Below are 21149 nucleotides of genomic sequence, written 5' to 3' on the forward strand. Positions count from 1 at the left end.
TGGTCACTGCCCCAGCTGCTGTTACAACCCTGAAAGGAAGAGTCAGTGAAGTCTGCCTCCGGGGCGGAGGTAGTCACCGCTCTACTGAGATTAATTCTGAAGCATGCCAACTATGCGCCCCCTGTTCTATAATCTTTTGTATGTGCGCCAACATTGCGCTCCCTCACCAGCGCTAATATAAATTAATAAATTGAAACGAGAGAATGGGGCAAGTAGGGAGGACAAAGACAAGGACTACCCTACTACTGACACCTGACGGCACTGATGATGACTCGTTTCAATGTGGTTAAGTTCATGTCAGGAGCAGGTCTTATCTTTCCTTTCCACATTAGCTTGTTTCTAATGTGTATTGACAGTGTGCTCTCCTGCCAGCTTGTCAATACTCCTAAAGGTACCGTCACACTAGGCGATATCGCCAGCGATCCGTGACATTGCAGCGACCTGGATAGCGATATCGCTGTATTTGACACGCAGCAGCGATCTGGATCCCGCTGTGAAATTGCTGGTCGCTGCTAGAAGGTCTGCACTTTATTTGGTTGCTAGGTCGCCGTGTATCGCCATGTTTGACAGCAAAAGCAAGGATACCAGCGATATTTTACACTGGTAACCAGGGTAAACATCGGGTTACTAAGCGCAGGGCCGCGCTTAGTAACCCGATGTTTACCCTGGTTACCAGCGTAAAAGTTAAAAAAACAAACAGCACATACTCACCAGCGCGTCCCCCAGCCTCTGCTTCCTGACACTGACTGAGCGCCGGCCCTAAACTGAAAGTGAAAGCACAGCGGTGACGTCACCGCTGTGCTGTTAGGGCCGGCGCTCAGTCAGTGTCAGGAAGCAGAGGCTGGGGGACGCGCAGGTGAGCATGTACTGTTTGTTTTTTTAACTTTTACGCTGGTAACCAGGGTAAACATCGGGTTACTAAGCGCGGCCCTGCGCTTAGCAACCCGATGTTTACCCTGGTTACCCGGGGACCTCGGCATCGTCGGTCGCTGGAGAGCGGTCTGTGTGACAGCTCTCCACCGACCAAACAGCGACGCTGCAGCGATCGGCATCGCTGTCGCTATCGCTGCAGCGTCGCTTAATGTGACGGTACCTTTAGACCTTGCGAGTGAGTGCAATGAGAACATATGTCGTAGTTGGCAACTGGCGAATGCTCAGTGACTAGCCCAGCCCCTGAAAGACATCACTAATGACTCACCATTTTAGGGTGGCGACAGCAGTTGGGGGGGGGGGGGCATTGAGCGCAGCCCTGGAACCCTGATGACTTGTTTCACAATCACTAAACATCATCGGAAGTTAGATTAGAGAGTGGATGGTGTGGAATTTCTCATTAAAGTATATTAGAAAACTGGTTCAGTTATTAAAATTAGACTGTCCATATGAAATTCACCTTTGGTGTTGGGACAATCCTTTGAATTAGGACTTGGGGTCTGCTCACAAAAAGTGCTAACACATTCCAATTAAGCAGGAACTTGTACAGACAATGAAAACAATACAACATGGAGCTTCCCAGGCAATTACTATCAGCTCACATAGTTGTATTTAGCCTTTACTGGCTATTAACAAGGGGTGACCTTGATGTGGGGTCCACCCTAACTAGCAAAGGCTAGGCAGACTGATCTTAACAGCCTAAGAAGGGTCCATGGTTATTGATCCCCTCCCAGACTAAGAACATCAGCCCTTAGCTACCCCAGAAATGGCACATTCATTAGATGCCAATACACACAGGTAAGTGGGAAGAGCTGAGGATGGGCGAAGTGGGATAATAGTATTGGGGTTGATGTCAACTTTGAATTGTCAGTGGACATTAAGCCCAGGGGTTAGTAATGGAGAGATGTCTAAGACACCTCCATTTCTAACCGCGTCAGTTTAATTTAAAAACCACACACAGAGCAAAGTCCTTTATTTGAACAAAAGACTCCGCGACCCCATTTTACCAATATATATTAAAAAAAAACCTCACCTATCCGCCAATAAGTCATATGTCCCGTGATGAGCTGAACTCTGGGCTCGTCGCAGGACACATGCATTATTGGCAGACAGATGAGGATTTTTGTTATTAAAATTTTTCTTTATGTATTAAAGAATGGGTAAAAAAGATGGTTGGGTTTTTTTGGTTAAATAAAAGGACTTTGCTGTGTGAGTGTGTTTTTTCCTTTTAAATTTAAACTGACGGGATTAGTAGTCAGGATCTCTTATAGATGCCTCTCCATTACTAACCCCTGGGCTTGATGTCAGCTGACATCAACCCAAATACTATTACCCCAATTGCCACTGCACCAGGGAAAGTGGGAAGAGCTGAGGCCAAGTGCCATAATGGGCGCATCTAATGGATGCACCATTTCTGGTGTGATTGAGAGGGCTGAGGTTCTTAGTCTGGGAGGGACCCAATATCCATGGCCCCTTCCTAGGCTGCTAATATCAGTCTGCAGCTGTCTTTCTAGCCTTTGCTGGTTATTAAAAATGGGGGGACCCATACATTTGTTTTATTTTTTTTTTTGGGGGGGGAGCAATCATTTCCATTAAAGGCCAAGTAGACCGCTGTGAGCTGATATTAATAGACTGGGAAACCCCATGTTTATTACCCCCTTCCTAGACTATAAACATCAGCCCCTGCCAGCTTTTCCTAAGCTGGTTAATTAAGAAAAATATGGGGGACCCCACACCATTTTTTTTCTTTTGCTCTATCTATACTATTCCATTCTGACAGTTGTGAATTTACTATTTTTAATCTACCATTGAACTTGACCTGCATAGAGGATGAGCCAACAATTTTCTTTTTTTCCTTGCTATTCAGCTAGGCGAGAGATCGCCTGTTAAAACAATTAATTTTATCTAGATACCTTGTTGTAGTAATGTAGTTAGCAAAGGAACAAATCAAAACATGCACAGGAGATGGACTCTAAGGCCTCCCTTAAACGTATTTTATACGTCTGTAATATGCATCCGCAACACGGATGTGTAATGAAGCAGAATGCATCAATATTTTAACAATATTTGCATCTGTATTTTTCATTGCTATTTTTTTTTTTTTTTTAGCAAAATGCAAATAGATGCTTCTGTATTTTAAACACTTCCAATAGGCTTTGATGGACGTATTGATGTCCGTAAAGTATTACATGCTGCGCTTTTGGTTCACATGAGTACTGTATTTCAATCCGTATATAATGGATGACTAATATGTCTGTCTGAAACAGGCCAAGTAGTCATGGGGCCAAAGAAAACACATGAAATATATACACATGTCGCAAGAGGCACTAGTTAGTAACGAAAGTAGATGACACATCCACATGGCTATATGTAAAGGCTCAATTAGAAACCCCAGATGACGGGCATGTCGCAATAAGCTTAATTGGGGCATTTTACCAGAAGTCTCAACTTTCCAGTTTATTCTGATACATTGATGGCCAGATCGTTCACATTAATGATCATCAACTGACTGACAATTATTAAGCCACATTTTTGCAGGTCAGCCTTTGGCTTTTTGACAAAAGCATTAAGCTACTTACGGGTAGCGGCATTTTTCGGAGGCCCATGACAGCACCACGAGAGAGGGGATCCGCCCCTTTAGGAACAGGAAACCCACAGATACAAAAGGGCGGCACCTCTCCCATGCATCAGTTGGATTACAGAGCCTGAGAGGACTAACCGCAGTTAATGACAAGCAAACACAATATTGCATACAATTAAACACAATGACTTTAATAAAGTAACACACGTGAGAAGATAACATCTCTTCTTTAAATTATTTAGTTATTAATAACCCCATGTGAAAAAGGGAGGGAACTAAGGGTGCTGTCATGGGCCTCCGAAAAATGCCGCTACCCGTAAGTAGCTTAATGCTTTATTCGGACTCCCATGACAGCACCACGAGAGATTTACAGAGATGTAAGACATTTTTAGGGAGGGACCACAGCCTGTAGCACCCTTAACCCGAAGGTGAGATCTGAGGAGAACCCCAAGTCCAATCTATAGTGTTTGAAAAAGGTGGAAGGGGATGACCATGTGGCCGCCTTACATATCTGGTCGACCGACACTCCAGACCTCTCTGCCCAGGATGACGCCATGGCTCGGGTGGAATGTGCCCTCAGATTCTGCGGAGCCGGACCCCCACCTGTCGTGTAAGCAAGAGAGATAGCCTCCCTAATCCATTTAGCTAGTATGTACTTAGATGCTCTAGCCCCTTTCCTTGGACCTTGGAAGGACAGGAATAGCGCATTGTCCTTCTTCCAATCATTAGTGACCGAGATATATTGAAGAAGGCATCTCCTGACATCTAAGGTATGGAGCTCCCTTTCTTTAGGGTTAGAAGGATTAGGGATAAATGAAGGTAAAATTATTTCCTGCGACCTGTGAAACTGTGATACTACTTTTGGTAAGTAGGCTGGGTCTGGTCTAAGGATGACTCTATCCTGAAGAAATTCTGTATACGGGGGATTTCTAGAGAGCGCCTGGATGTCTCCTATTCTGCGAGCTGATGTTATAGCTATTAGGAAAGCTGTTTTAAGAGACAACATCCTGACTGAGGCTTCATTCAACGGCTCAAAAGGGGGTTTTGTCAAAGAAGAAAGGACAAGGTTTAAATCCCAAGGTACCATTTTGTTTCTATAAAGCGGTGTAATTCTACCGACCGCCTTAATAAATCTCGACACCCAGTAGTTTCCCGCAATATTACATGAGAACAAAGCCCCAAGTGCAGAAATTTGTACTTTTAATGTGCTTGTGGAGAGTTTTAACTCTAACCCTCTTTGCAAAAATTCCAATATTTGAGTTATTGGTACACCGTCATTAATATTGAATTCTGAGGAAGTTAAGAACTTTCTCCAGGTTCTGGAGTAGATTCTTGTTGTTATTGGCTTTCTACTCCTTAAAAGGGTATCGACTAATTTAGGAGAGAAGCCTTTATTTTCTAATAATGACCGCTCAAACTCCAAGCCGTCAAATGAAGCCCCTTCACTTGTGGATGGAGTATCGGCCCCTGGGAGAGCAAATTTGGGATATCTGGAAGTACCCAGGGATCGCCCACTGACATCCTCCTGAGCCATGAAAACCAGGTTCTCCTGGGCCAAAAGGGAGCAATCAGAATGAGTCTCGCACAATCTTCTCTGACCTTCCTCACCACTAGAGGTAGTAGGTTCAGTGGCGGGAAGGCGTAGGCCAGAGAAAAATCCCATTTTATGAGGAATGCGTCCACTGCCAGTGGATTCTCCCTGGGATTTAGGGAACAAAAGTTTTTTACTTTTTTGTTTTCCCTTGTGGCAAATAGGTCCACTACCGGTTGACCCCACAAGCGTACAATCTGTCTGAAGATGTCTCCGTTTAGAGACCATTCTCCTTGCTTTAGCACATTGCGGCTGAGAAAGTCCGCTTTTATGTTGTCTCTTCCTGTGATGTGCAGAGCAGTCAAAGATTGTAAATTCTCTTCTGCCATCCGGAGGAGACGATCTGTGATCTGCATCAGAGCCTCGGAGCGTGTCCCTCCTTGATGATTTATATAGGAGACTGCTACTCGGTTGTCTGAAAGGATCCTGACGTGGTGGCCCTGCAGATACATGAGGAGGTTTTTAACTGACAATTCGATTGCTAACAATTCTCTCTGATTGGAAGAGGACGATGAGTATGGTTCCCATTGGCCTTGCACTACGATGTCATCCATGTGAGCCCCCCAACCTGAGGAGCTGGCATCCGTAGTCACAACCCGGGATACGTCTATCATCCAGGGAACACCCGCTGACAAATTATCCCTATCCAGCCACCAACTTAGGGATTTGAGAGTTGCTGGTTCCAGCGTTATTTTTTCTTCTAATACACCCCTCAATATCCTATCCTTAACCAAAATCTCTTTTTGGAGGGATCTAGTGTGAAAGTGTGCCCACCTTACCGCTGGTATGCACGATGTGAGGGACCCCAACAGGGACATAGCTTGTCGCAGGGTCATAGAGGGTGTATTTACTGCTTTTAGTACCTGATGCTGAATCTGAGATAGTTTGTTTTCCGGGAGATAACACTGCTGTGTAGTTGAATCTAGCAATAAGCCCAGAAACTTCTGAATTTTTTGAGGCTGTAATCGAGATTTTTCAAAATTAATTATCCAGCCTAGGTGTTCCAGCGTAACCTTAGTTAGATTTAGTTGGGACAAACAGTGTTCTACCGAGTTACCTATTATGAGGAAATCGTCAAGGTATGGGACAATAAGGACATTAGATTCTCGTAAGTGGGCCATCACCTCTGCCACTATTTTTGTGAATACTCTAGGGGCTGATGTTATACCAAAAGGAAGAGCTCTATACTGAAAGTGATGAATAACTCCTCCCATTAATACTGCTACCCTCAAGAACTGCTGGAAATCCACATGAATAGGTACGTGGTAATAGGCATCCTTTAAGTCGACTACCACCATGAAGCAGTTTTTGAATAGTATCTTTATTGTCGAGCTGATGGATTCCATCTTAAAGGTATGCTTAACCAAAAAACTATTAAGATGTCTGAGATTTATAATGGTCCTATATGAGTTATCCGGTTTCTGAATAAGAAACAAGGGAGAATAGAATCCTTTCCCTCTATCAGCCTCTGGAACCTGTGTGAGAACATTTTTGGAACAGAGAGACCAAACTTCTTCTTCTAGAGCAGATTGCTCTAGGGGATTAGAACGTAAGGGCGTTAACATAAATTTATCCCGTGGGGTATGGCAAAACTCAAGAGTAAGGCCTCGAGAAATAGTATCTTGCACCCAGACACTATTCGTGATCTCTGACCATTCTGAACCAAAATGTAAAAGTCTGCCCCCCACCGGGGTTCCTAGTCATTTGTCCTCCTTCTTCCTTTCTTTTGAGGAACGACGGAACATATATCCTGTACCTCGTCTACGTCTGTCGTCCCACCTAGACCGATCCCTCGAAGGTGAAAAGGTACGCTTCCCTCCGCGACCGAACCTTCTTTTATTAAAGGGACGACGGTAGGACCCCAGCAGGTTGGGGAACTTCTTTTTGTCATCTCCCGCTTTCTCTAGGAGATCGTCTAAGGTGGGCCCGAATAGGTACTCTCCTTTACATGGAATGATACAGAGTTTTGATTTTGACTGTATGTCGCCTGGCCAGCATTTCAGCCAAAGAGACCTTCTGGCCGCATTCGAGAGACCAGCTGCCCTAGCAGCCATTTTGACAGAGTCAATAGACGCATCAGATAAGAAAGCGGCTGCTTCTTGGATCAGTGGTAAGGCAGTTAGGATAGAATCCCTTGATGCACCCTCTTTTAATTGAGTCTCCAATTGTTCCAACCAGACCATCATTGATCTGGCTGTACAGGTTGAAGCCACCGCAGGCCTTAAAGAACCGGCCGCCATCTCCCAGGTACTTTTCAGAAAAGTATCCGCTTTTCTATCAAGGGGGTCCTTAAGGGTCCCCATGTCCTCAAAGGGGAGAGAGGCGCGTTTGGCCACCTTGGCTATTGCCGCATCTAACTTAGGGGCTTTCTCCCAGTTGGTGACCGCAGGATCATCAAACGGATATCTGCGCTTCTGCGCTGGGGGCAAGGAACCCTTCCTTTCAGGTTTTTTCCACTCTTTATTGATAAGAGCTTGGATTTTTTCATTGAGCGGGAAGACTCGGCGTTTTTTCTGCTCCAACCCACTGAACATTATTTCCTCCTTGGAAAGTTGGGGTCTCGGTTCCGTTATGCCCATCGTTCCTCTGACCGCCTTGACTAATTTATCCACTCGTTCGAGGGGTAGACAGAAGCGGGCGGTGTCCTCATCTGAAGAAGAGGATGACGCAGCCGAATCCGAAAAAACTTCCTCCTTATCCTCTTCTACTGAAGAATCGGAGGGTAACGGAGCTTTGGATTTAGAGCTTCCTCCTTGAGAAAAACCCTTTAAGGATTGTCTGACCTCCATCCTGATCATCTCCTTTAAGCTGGTGGTCATAGTAAGGGATTCCTCCGCCACCTGAGGGGGGTAAGTAAAGCAATCTAATCCCTGTAGATATAATGCTCTCCCCCTCTCCCCTTTACTGAGACCTCACCGTCTGCTGTATACAGGGGCCACATAACTTTTTAGGGCACGAATCAGGTAGGGGAACCCCGCAGATTCCACATTCCCTGTGTTTCGCCTTCCCGGCACATTTCTTCCCCTATAATGGAACATATGAGGGGAATCATGTTACTGAGTGAACTTTCACGAAGATCACTTACCAGCGCTGCCCAAGAAAAAGTACCGGAATACGAGGGGGATTTCTCCTGGCTGATGCTCCAGACCCCTGTCTGGAGGAGCTTTTGTGGCCAGACTCACTACTCCTTTTGTCGCGATCCTTCTCTTTGGGCTTCTGGGATACCTCTTCCAGCACCTGCACGTGCTCGTCCTCCATCTTCTCCAAATATGAGGCCAGAAGCAAGGGATCACGATCCGGAGTTCTCTTTATAGCCCCTCCTCCGGTCAGCAGCTGTACTCAGCGCTCCCCTGCTTGATTATACAGGCCTCCTTCTGGTGCAGGCGGTAAACCGTGGGGCTCAGAACGCCGGCGACGCTACACCGGTGGGCGCCGCCATCTTGGATGCACTGCGCATGCGCAGGACCCTGGAGACCCGGAAGTGACTGCCGGCTCCTCCCCCCGACGTCACCCGGTCTCCCAGCGCTTTCCATCAGCGCTCAGAGCGGCGAGGACGCCGGACAGAGCCGCAGCACCCCCCGGGTGGCGTCCCCAAGCGCCGCCGCAAACCGAGACCCCGGCCACCACAGAAGGACAGGGGACATACTCACCTAGCGCTGCCTTGGAGACAGGACACCACTGGTGACCGCTCCCTGCTGAAATGCCGCCGGCATGCAGTCCTGCCAGGACCATCGCGACATCTTCCAGGAACACCGCACCGGCCGAGGTAGGAGACCCCCTCGCTACCTGAGTCGGCCGGCCGGCCTGGGATCCTTTTGTAAAATCTGCAGGATCCCGTCCCATTAGGAACAGGAAACCAACTGATGCATGGGAGAGGTGCCGCCCTTTTGTATCTGTGGGTTTCCTGTTCCTAAAGGGGCGGATCCCCTCTCTCGTGGTGCTGTCATGGGAGTCCGAATAAATCTAGATATTACACTGCACATTGGATGCAATAGACTTGTCCCAGAATCAAAGGTTCTCCTTAGTGAAGGGAGAGCCTCCAAATATATTGCCGGCTAAACTTCTGAATCTGAGAAGAAAGTATCAAACCAACAATTGCTCCGAGTCCCCAATACTAGTGTTAACAGAACAAAGTTGTTCCTACTAATGGATAAACCAGACTAGACTATAAAAACGGTTCTGTGGTGGGACCAATCAAGACTTCGGGCTTATTGGAAAGTTTTCTATTTTTGTAAGGAACCTCTTGGCTTGCCTACTTTAAACCAATATGTAGGGCCAAAATAATGACATGTCATTAAAAAGATGTTAATGGTTTGGCAATTTTGTTTCATCATTGTATAGCTGTTACACTGTCACGTAATCAGTTTGCCTTTGGAAGTTTGTCCCTTCTCTCCCTATATCCTAGCTCTGATGCAAGTAATCTCTCCTATCTTCCCCAGTTAATGTTTGTCAGCCATCTTTCCAGGTTCACCTCTGTTTCAGAATGGTCTTTTCATCTACTGAAGCTCCTGCTGTTAATATTGTGCATAAGACAAGAATTCAGCCTGAGAATAAACCTCTTCTGAATCTTCATACATGCCTCTGCAGCAGAGTTAAGCTATCTGATAAAGTTCTTGGTAGGAGTACTGGTTCAATATAGACATCCACAGAAACGCTGCCTAAAGAGGCTCACACTCACAGCCTAGCTATGGAGTCAGAATAACAGATACATCATTTAAAATCTACTATTCTACAGATACTTCTTCACTCAGGGCCCCTTCACTCTACTGTGTGGACACACAGGATCCAAGAAGAACACATGCTCTTGTAGGCACAGTAACTCAGTCTATTCTTTCTCTGCTTTTCTTTTTTATAGGACAGCTCCCAGGCATGTGCAGAAGTCCTATAACTAGTCTGGTCTAAAGTGACACAATGGACAGGTACAGTAGCATCGGGAGCCTGCAAGTGTAAGCCAGATGACCTGTGGAATCACAGCACCGCTAGAGATTGACATGGTGAGCCTACTTTACAGAAATCAGAATAAATGGAACTTGGAGGCCAGAAAAGATGCCAGAGAAGACAAATTCTGTCCTGAAAATTTGAGTTGAGCAGACAACGGTTTCTTGCATTAATCATGTTGGCTGACCTTGGAGGGGTATAACCTTTTACTAAATATGGTACATTTTAGGACCCATCAAAAGCCAAATCCCTATTTCAAAATAGTCAAGCAAAACAATTTAGCCAAATATTATGGCACAGTTACCTTTGTGAATATTCCTTTTGTGCCCAAGGGATGAGAACATTTCTAAAAGATGCAACCTACCAGCTGAGACCACAAGTCAGGTCTGCTTCACCACCCCACCCCCCCACAAAAAAAAGTCTCAGACATTATTTAAAGCGTTGTGCTCATGCCAGCAAAATCTGCAAACTAATGGTTTTACTTCAACGTCAAACCCCAAAGAGTCTATTGATGCTACATACACATCATAAGACATTACTAAATCTTACACAGCTCCATTATTACTACTGTAAATCATTGTTCCGTCACGACTTGGAACTAGCAGACCTAATGCATTAGCCTAAAAATCAGGAAGGCTCAAGGTAGAGCCAGAAAGGAGGCTTAAAAGCTGCTTGTACCACTTTAATGAGAAAAGAACAAAGAATTCCCATACAGCTGAGATGTTCAGACAGACATTCTCCATACGGTCCAAGGAAACAAAATGAGAATTGTCGTGATGATATTTTAATTGAGTAGATGCCTAGCTTCATCTAAGATGTAAGAAATCCAAGTCTTTTCAGGCTTTTCGAAAGACAAAAAGGTTTATTGTCACTTATGCAAGAACCCGCAAAGGACATATACGTTGCTTTGTTCGAAAAGTCTTCAATTTGCTCGCTTTGGCAACTTCAGAAAGATGCGTTTATGGTTAATGGCTATGACATTTGAAGGAACGCCGATACATTAACTCCTCACATTCAAGAAAGGATTCGAAGTTCCATACATTTAAAGTTACATGAATTCAATCAGTAGTAAGAAGAGGTTAACTGATTGAGCCAAGTCAAGCCTAGGAATTAAGAATGGTTTATGAGCATCATCAATGTGGCTACCTGAATGTTCAATGCAGGAGTCTTGGACTACAAAGACCTTAAAAAAAAATAAAAAAATTGGGAAGTGGAGTGGGGGGGGGGGGGGGTGAGGAGAAGGTGAAGTCATCAAAACAGGTCGGGTGCCACCTACATTACGTGCAATGTCTACTCAGACTACACCTCAGGACCACCTTTGGTGAATCCAATGAACGGTACATGTAGTAATATATCCAATGTGGAAGTTGGATTTCCTATACAAGAGCAGAGCCATGTCAACTTGTAATTCTGCTGTATGGGGGAATGTGCTGAAACAATGGAGTTGCACAAATGATGTTCTCTATTCGGTAAATGGCTCAGAAGAGCTAAGGTTTTCATTTCCTCTACCATTGTCATATCACAGTATTGGACTCGTCAAACTCATGAAACCAATATTTACTTATAATAAGTTTGAAGGGGTTTTCTCTTTAAGTGGGAGAAAAGTAGGAAATGATTTAAAAAAAAAAAAAAAAAAGCCTCAGGCTGATTTCGTATGAAGTAAATTATCTCTGCTAATCTTTATGCTGGGGTTTAAACACACATACACATTACATGAGAGTGCGCCAAAGCTGAAGATTCTGACGTGAACAGATGACCATGTGATGCACATTGAAGCCTCCCAACTTTCCCGGCAGTCACAGATGAGGATCGGGCAGGTTGACACTGCAATGCCCAATCTTTATATTTTCAAGGCAGCAGCTCTATCTTCTCTGCCCATTGAAAAGCCAGATTGTCAAGCCAACCTTGCCCTATTCGAAAGGGAATTCACAAATCAAAAAGTCTACCATGAGAGGGGAGAGTCTAAATATTGTTTTGGGATATTAAGACAAACTCCCGATATAAATTCTAGTGGGGAGCATTTTCATATCTATTCTCTCTCCTTCCTCTCTGGTGTGCCCACCTGTTCTAAAAGAGATTACGTCGAGTCTATCAGACTTGTGAACACTGAATAATCTTCATCACTGCAGGACAAGCAGGGACCACCATAGTGATGGAAAAGTAAAGGGGTCATAAGTAATGCTTATTTTTTCCTAACATTCCCTAATCTTTACTTAAAAAGGAGAAATATATATTCTAATATTAGTTCACTCTGGTATACAAATAGTCACTCATCATGGGTTTCCCCTATTAGACAAATGAGGGTTGAACATGAGGGAGAGCTTAGCTTTACAGATGGGTGTATGATTTGACCTCTAGAAATCCCCGAAAACTACAATTTAAACCCCCCCCAAAAAAAAAGGGGGGGGGGGGGGTCTCAATAGAGTAGGTCTATGACCAATGTAGAAATGTCAACAGTCCTCCTTGTCTATTCCTTGTATTACAGTATTTGTTACTGAAGCCCCTTGGAGGCACTACACTGGAAAAGCACAAAATGCAAGGTCAATCTGCAACCACAAATATTAAGTCCATCTAGATCAATGTAATATATCATCACAAGAGTTGACATCTTAGCAGACACCATTTCTCATGCAAGTCTACCAGATTATTACATACAGATGAATATTCACCAAATATTTCGTAACTGCAAAAAGACATTTCTCCAGTATTGTGCTAAGTAATGTGTAAAGCTCATGGCGTGTAGAGCTCACGTAGAGTGTTCATCTGAACATCAGAGGGAACTGAAGCTGGCAGCAGAGGCTTCGGTCATTGAGATTAATGATCCCCTTGCATTCAACAGTATTCCCAGCAGCAGACTCGTGTAGAGTTTGTCAGGAACGCCACACGAACTTGCTGCTTCTCTAAGGCAGGAACACTTCTTTTGTAGGAGATTAACAATGGCCACCCAAGCAGATAAAATATTTGCCATCTATACCCAGACACATGCCACCGTCACCTTTCAATGGAGAACATGTTCCAAACTTCGATCATCCCCATATTGGCTCCAGAAATTACATCCATGATACAAAACACTTAAATGTGGATGCAAGAAGCCAGTTCCTTGACATTGTCCTACCTCGCTCACAATTATGGACAGCATTTAGATATTACTTTGTAGATTTTCCCTTTTTTTTTTTTTTACTGCCTCTATCCGAACAGCCTGCCAGAGAAACTCAACTAAAGAACTAGCTTTCATCGAGATCTATTTATTTAATTTAGCAGGTGATTACAGAAACCTTCATGGGGAAAAAGCAATATTTCGTTGGAAAGGGGAACAACACGATAGTGATCTAAGAGTGACTGCCTAGACCGTAGTCCAATAGAGTCTACAGTTACCAACTGGGACCTCCACTATCTCAAAAACCACATCAACGCATTACTTGATCATGTTACTTCTATGAAATTCAGATTTGGATCATTTTTTTTTTCATTTTTCCTCAGATCGAGATTCTGTGAGTTTTTACGCTAAAGCCAAAAGCTTCATCACAAGTTTTAAGAATGTGTGGTGGACTAGAAGGGGAAATGTTTCTTAGAATTTTGCAAGCTTTAGTATACAGTTTGCACAAAGAAATGCAACGAAAAAAAAATAAAAAAGTTACATGACCATCAACGTCAAAGAAAAGCCTTAGTGACTCTACAGCAGATTTTGCCAAATAGAACTCCTACAAGGACAGTGTCACAAATTCCTTACATCTCATTTTATCTAGATACTTGTAGCTGCTACAACCAAGGAGCTTTGATCGATTGGCAAGTCAACAGATCTGATTATTGCTCAGCTTAACTACACATGTGCATCGTTAGTCAATCCACCCGCCATGCTTCACGATGAGTAAAAGGGGGGTTCTACAACCAACATTTACAGCAGTGTTCCCAACTCCGGTCCTCAAGAGCCATCAACAGGTCATGTTTTCAGTATTTCCTTAGTATTGCACAGGTGATAATTGCATCACCTGCACAGGCAATAATTCCATCACCTGTGCAATGCTAAGGAAATCCTGAAAACATGACCTGTTGGTGGCTCTTGAGGACCGGAGTTGGGGACCACTGATTTACAGCATGGCATCAATCAACTACTGGTAGAAGTACAACCTCCGAAATCCCAATCTTAAATATAAGGACTAGTGATGTGCCAAGGGGCTGGTATAAGGTGCTATCCAAGCATGTTCAGGTGCTAACCGAGTGACTTTGGCATGCTCGAAAAATATGTTCGAGTCCCTGCGGCTCCATGTCTTGCAGGTGTTCGACAGCCATAAAACATACAGCTGTGGGGATTTGAGCATATTTTTCAAGCATACCAAAGTCATTCGGTTAGCACCCAAGCATGCTCTGACAACACCCTATCTGAGCAAGTTCACTCTAATAATTACGCCTGGTCACTGTTTAAAGATGAAGAGGAGGTGTCTACCACGGTTTATGTTGTCTAATGGATTTCTCCTTTGGATCTTCATGAGCAGCACAGAGGAACGGCATAGCCATTGTACATATGTGAGCACCTCTTCTCCAGAAATGGAGGACTGTGAACCCTCCTTCTCAAACTCAACAGGGATCCTAACGGTCACTCTAGAAATAGGATATTGGAACCAATTCTTTACAGATAAAGCCAATGGTAGGATATTACTGTGATATGCAAGTACACCCCACACAAAACCACCTGCAGATAATAGGTACTTTTAGAGTTACACATCAGTGACCTTCCCAGAGAACTAGACTGGAGAGGTTTGTAGCCCCTACAGGAGGATATAGTTTCACTATACAAGTGGAGCTAAAAAAAAACATCCCTCAAAAACACTTGGGTGCATGAAATAAAAACTAGGTTCTCCATACTCATAACAGTAAAATTAAAGGTGTCATAATTTATGGAGATGAAACCAGATTATCTGTGTTATTAGATGGGACTGCAAGAGCCTCCTACATACAGTATTGCTTGTTGCTCCATAGAATCTGACAATTCCAGCACTGCTACATTCATATGGTGGTTCATCACTTAGAGGCGACAAGCACTTTAAGGCCAAGTTCACACTGGGCGTTTTTATGCTAATTTTCAGCTGCGTTTTAGAGCACCAGCAAAGCCTATGAGATTTCAGAAATCTCCACCACACTTTTTTTTGTCATCAACATTTTGTGCTTTGCATGGTTTTTTGGACATTGAGTGAAAAAACACTGAAAGAAGTGATATACTCTCACTTGAATGGGTGGTGAAAAAAAAATGCAGGTATCAGATTTTGATGCGTTTTTTTGCAAAAATCTTATTTTGTAGAATAGGACATTTTTTCCCCCCCAACACTAAACTTCATCAGCATGCACAAGAGAAATCTAGCATGCCAAAACCGCAGCAAAAATTGCTTCAAAAACGTACTTTATTTCTGCCAAGAGATCAGGTTTTGCTGCAAAACAAAAACAACAAAACAAAAACAAAAAAACTTGCCCTTAGGCTACGTTCCCACATTGAGCTTTCGATGTTGCAGATTTTCTGCACCCATTAAGTAAAAGCGGTTATGTACATTTTTTCTCTTTTTCAAAAAAACCCACAAAATCTCATCGTGGGAACGTAGCCTTATTCCCTATGGGGAAATAACCTGGAGAAGATGGCGTAATAGAAAATAAAGGGTTCAAGAAGATATGAATAATCCTCAGAAGGAAAAAAAAATAAAAAATCACAAGGACAGATGACACAAAACATAGAAGTATTACATGCCATCTTACAGGGAATAATCTTGCATACATTTTTTAAAGAAGGTTTTCCACTTTTGCATGAATTTTAACTTAATGGGTGCAGAATATCTGCAACATCAAAAACTAATGAAAATTTCAATGCGGGAACGCATCCCAATAGGGTTTCGGTAAAAATATTGCACCATTTGCCTTCTATTAGGCTACGTAAGCCATGTACAACAGGTTAATTGAATTTTTTCAAATATACGCAGCGGAAATATATATATATATATATATATATATATATATATCCTTGCCGAAAAGTCAATGTGGGAAGTTCGCGTACAGTGTATAATACTGGCTGCAGAATGCGTCAAGAGAGAATCTATCAGCGAGTTCACACTGAGAATCCAGTGGGAGCGTTCCTAACACTTTTCTCTGAGCTCCTCACAGCTGATTTATGACCACAAAACACACTGAAGTTAAATGCACGGGAAAACAACGCTAAATGGTGAAAAAAAAAAAATGTGATGGCACTAAAGTGTAAAAATGATTATTAGCCTTAAATATATACATTTAAGCAAAAAATAAAATAATAATGGACTGTTCCCAGAGGTGGACAACACTATTAAGGCTTCTATCCATCACCTCCTGAATTTAGCTCTTGGGTGTAAATGTGACTATGATAAGAAGTCCCAGCAGTGATCCCAGTGCATTCCCACTAGATGCTAGCTTGTTACATGGCAATACTCCACCTATTGTCCCCACTGAGAAATGCACTCTTCTGCTAGGATAGATCCGCCAGGTTACAGGCAGCAGCATCTCACACTGAGCCAGATGTGGGCAATTAGCAGCTCAGCTCTGCTACATCTCATAGTAAGAGCAGCCTGAGCTTTCCATGGTAGGAGCAGAAGTGCAGCCATGGAATTAGCACTATGGGGGCTATATGGCAGGTTCAGCGCTGTATGGGGGGGATCCCATATCCTCGCAGCCAGACCCCAAAACCGTGTCACCCCAACACTGACCTCTTTTGCTCCTCTTCCAGCGGTTGGGTTGGCAGTGGCTGTAATCCACACAGTTCAGGATGATGAGAGCAAATGAAAAGAGTCTGAATTGCATTTGTGCAGGTGATCAGAGCAAATAATGGAATGATATCAATGGGACTGTCCTGAGGGGGCAGAGACTATACACTGAGGAGTGTGAACAGGGTCCAAGCACTCATCCAAACTTCCATCTCTGGGGTAAATCAGTGCAACCTGTAAGGACAAAAAGAAGAATTGACATTTCCACCACTGAGACTCCCATTATCCCACCATCAGCCAATTAAGCACCTGGGACAAATCTCTTTAAAGCACTAATCTGCCTAATTAGGGAGGGGGAGTCATTAAAGGGTCCCAGGGAAAGTCATCCACCTGCGACACAGGCTGAACTCACCTTGTAACGTCGGGGACCTGAGGGTCACATCAGTGGGTGGCTGGGCACATGGGGTGCTGAAAGTTTGGAGACCAGCTGAGGTCCAGTGGTTGGGATCCTAGTTGGGGGTGCAACAATTTGGGATCCTGACAATTTCCATCCAAAGAGGGAGCAGAGTGGCTGGTGGACAGTCAGGTCTTGTGTGACTTGTGGTCCTCCTCTGGTGATCTGCAGGCAGCTCTGATGCTCCAGTAATGTATGAAGTCCTCTGGTCCTCCGCAAACAGCATCCAGGAGTCCTAAATAAAGCAATGCCCTGCACGGTGATCCTCCCCCTCCTCCTGCTCCCTCCCCTGCCTGAGCACAGTGAGCACTGCACAGCCTGCACCTACACCGCTCCCGGCAGCCGCTCCGGGCTCACCACCAACCCTCTAAATGCCCACACTGGCACCGAGTCTAGCAGGTCGGAATAGGAGACACTCCACCCTTCACCTTGTAGGGTACCTGTAGTACTACAAGTTTCAGCACACCCTGCCTGTGATCAGCCCATCTGACATAGCATTAAATGACTGCATGTGTTAACCCTATGAACCCCTTGCATTGCGCACAGACCTCCATAGTGTGCAGCATACTGAATATTCCAGCGTTCCCTGCATCAATCTGTCTGTCCTGCTAGTGCTGTCTGCTCATCATATGTCACCATTTCTGAAAGTACTGTCCGCTCATCATCACATGTCACCGTTTCTGATAGAACTGTACACTCATCATATGTCTCCATTACAGATAGTACTGTCAGCTCATCATATGTCACCATTTCTGAGAATACTGTACGCTCATCATATGTCACCATTTCTGACAGTACTGTCCGCTCATCATATGTCACCATTTATGATAGTACTGTACGCTCATCATATGTCACTATTTCTGATAGTACTGTACGCTCATCATATGTCACCATTTATGAGAATACTGTACGCTCATCATATGTCACCATTTATGATAGTACTGTACGCTCATCATATGTCACCATTTATGATAGTACTGTACGCTCATCATATGTCACCATTCTGATAGTACTGTACGCTCATCATATGTCACCATTTATGATAGTACTGTCCACTCATCATATATCACCATTTCTGATAGTACTGTATGCTCATCATATGTCACAATTTTTATAATACTGTCTACTCATCAATGTCACCATTTCTGATAGTACTGTACGCTCATCATATGTCACCATTTCTCATAGTACTGTCAGCTCATCATATGTCACCATTTCTGATAGTACTGTCCCCTCATCATATGTCACCATTTCTAATAGTACTGTACGCTCATCATATGTCACCATTTCTAATAGTACTGTCCGCTCATCATATGTCACCATTTCTGATAGAACTGTACACTCATCATATGTCTCCATTTCTAATAGTACTGTCCGCTCATCATGTGTCACCATTTCTGATAGTACTGTACGCGCATCATATGTCACCATTTCTGATAGTACTGTACACTCATCATATGTCACCATTTCTTATAGTACTGTCAGCTCATCATACGTCACCATTTCTGATAGAACTGTCCCCTCATCATATGTCTCCATTTCTAATAGTACTGTCCGCTCATCATATGTCACCATTTCTGATAGAACTGTCCCCTCATCATATGTCTCCATTTCTAATAGTACTGTCCGCTCATCATATGTCACCATTTCTGATAGAACTGTACACTCATCATATGTCACCATTTCTGATAGTACTGTCCGCTCATCATATGTCTCCATTTCTAATAGTACTGTCCGCTCATCATGTGTAACCATTTCTGATAGAACTGTACACTCATCATATGTCACCATTTCTGATAGTACTGTACGCTCATCATATGTCACCATTTCTGATAGTACTGTACGCTCATCATATGTCACCATTTCTGATAGTACTGTCCCCTCATCATACGTCACCATTTCTAATAGTACTGTACGCTCATCATATGTCTCCATTTCTAATAGTACTGTCCGCTCATCATGTGTCACCATTTCTGATAGAACTGTACACTCATCAATGATGAGTCATCATATGTCACCATTTCTGATAGTACTGTACGCTCATCATATGTCACCATTACGGATAGTACTGTCCGCTCATCATATGTCACCATTTCTGATAGTACTGTCCACTCATCATATGTCACCATTTCTGATAGTACTGTCCACTCATCATATGTCACCATTTCTGATAGTACTGTCCGCTCATCATATGTCACCATTACGGATAGTACTGTCTGCTCATCATATGTCACCATTTCTGACAGTACTGTCCGCTCATCATATATCACCATTTCTGATAGTACTGTACGCTCATCATATGTCACCATTTCTGACAGTACTGTCCGCTCATTATATGTCACCATTTCTGATAGTACTGTACGCTCATCATATGTCACCATTACGGATAGTACTGTCCGCTCATCATATGTCACCATTTCTGATAGTACTGTGCCCTCATCATATGTCACCATTTCTGACAGTACTGTCCGCTCATCATATGTCACCATTTCTGATAGTACTGTACGCTCATCATATGTCACCATTTCTGATAGTACTGTCCCCTCATCATATGTCACCATTTCTAATAGTACTGTATGCTCATCATATGTCTCCATTTCTAATAGTACTGTCCGCTCATCATGTGTCACCATTTCTGATAAAACTGTACACTCATCATATGTCACCATTTCTGATAGTACTGTACGCTCATCATCATATGTCACCATTACGGATAGTACTGTCCGCTCATCATATGTCACCATTTCTGATAGTACTGTCCACTCATCATATGTCACCATTTCTGATAGTACTGTCCGCTCATCATATGTCACCATTACGGATAGTACTGTCCGCTCATCATATGTCACCATTTCTGACAGTACTGTCCGCTCATCATATGTCACCATTTCTGATAGTACTGTACGCTCATCATATGTCGCCATTTCTGACAGTACTGTCCGCTCATCATATGTCACCATTTCTGATAGTACTGTACGCTCATCATATGTCACCATTACGGATAGTACTGTCCGCTCATCATATGTCACCATTTCTGATAGTACTGTGCCCTCATCATATGTCACCATTTCTGACAGTACTGTCCGCTCATCATATGTCACCATTTCTGATAGTACTGTACGCTCATCATATGTCATCATTTCTGACAGTACTGTCCGCTCATCATATGTCACCATTTCTGATAGTACTGTACGCTCATCATATGTCACCATTACGGATAGTACTGTCCGCTCATCATATGTCACCATTTCTGATAGTACTGTGCCCTCATCATATGTCACCATTTCTGACAGTACTGTCCGCTCATCATATGTCACCATTTCTGATAGTACTGTGCCCTCATCATATGTCACCATTTCTGACAGTACTGTCCGCTCATCATATGTCACCATTTCTGATAGTACTGTACGCTCATCATATGTCACCATTTCTGATAGTACTGTACGCTCATCATATGTCACCATTCCTGATAATGCTGTCCGCTCATCATATGTCACTATTTCTGATAGTACTGTACGCTCATCATATGTCACCATTCCTGATAATGCTGTCCGCTCATCATATGTCACTATTTCTGGTAGTACTGTACGCTCATCATTAGTTACTATTTCTGAGTTTCTGATAGTACTGTACGCTCATCATATGTCACCATTTCTGATAGTACTTTACTCTCATCATATGTCATCATTTCTGATAGTACTGTACGCTCATCATATGTCACCATTTATTTTACTATTCAGTGTTTTGGGGGTGTGGGGGGGGGGTTACCACAAAGGCTACTCTCAAATGAAGAGATTTTGGGGACTTTTGATGTTACAGATTTCCTGTGCAATTTCTGCACTCAGTAAGTAAAATATAAGGTTACTTGTAGCAAAAAAAAATCACCAAAAACTCATTGTGAGAACACAGCCTAAGGCCGGGGTCACACTAGAGAGTTTTACG

At 43.5% G+C, this 21149-nt stretch overlaps 1 protein-coding gene across 1 annotated transcript in view; it reads right to left on the reverse strand.

Annotated features, from left to right (window-relative positions):
- RSPO2 (R-spondin 2) overlaps window positions 1-17682 on the reverse strand; it is a 176227-nt gene extending 158545 nt beyond the window's left edge. The window contains exons 1-2 of the mRNA XM_077271070.1: window positions 17166-17682; window positions 16757-16987 (exon numbers count right to left, since the gene is read on the reverse strand). Coding sequence (XP_077127185.1) covers window positions 16757-16850 — 94 coding nt within the window. The 5' untranslated portion in view covers window positions 16851-16987; window positions 17166-17682. The remainder of the gene's footprint in view (window positions 1-16756; window positions 16988-17165) is intronic.
- Between the last annotated feature and the right edge of the window lie 3467 nt (window positions 17683-21149).

Source organism: Ranitomeya variabilis, chromosome 6 (assembly GCF_051348905.1).
Source record: "Ranitomeya variabilis isolate aRanVar5 chromosome 6, aRanVar5.hap1, whole genome shotgun sequence".
NCBI lineage: Eukaryota > Metazoa > Chordata > Amphibia > Anura > Dendrobatidae > Ranitomeya > Ranitomeya variabilis.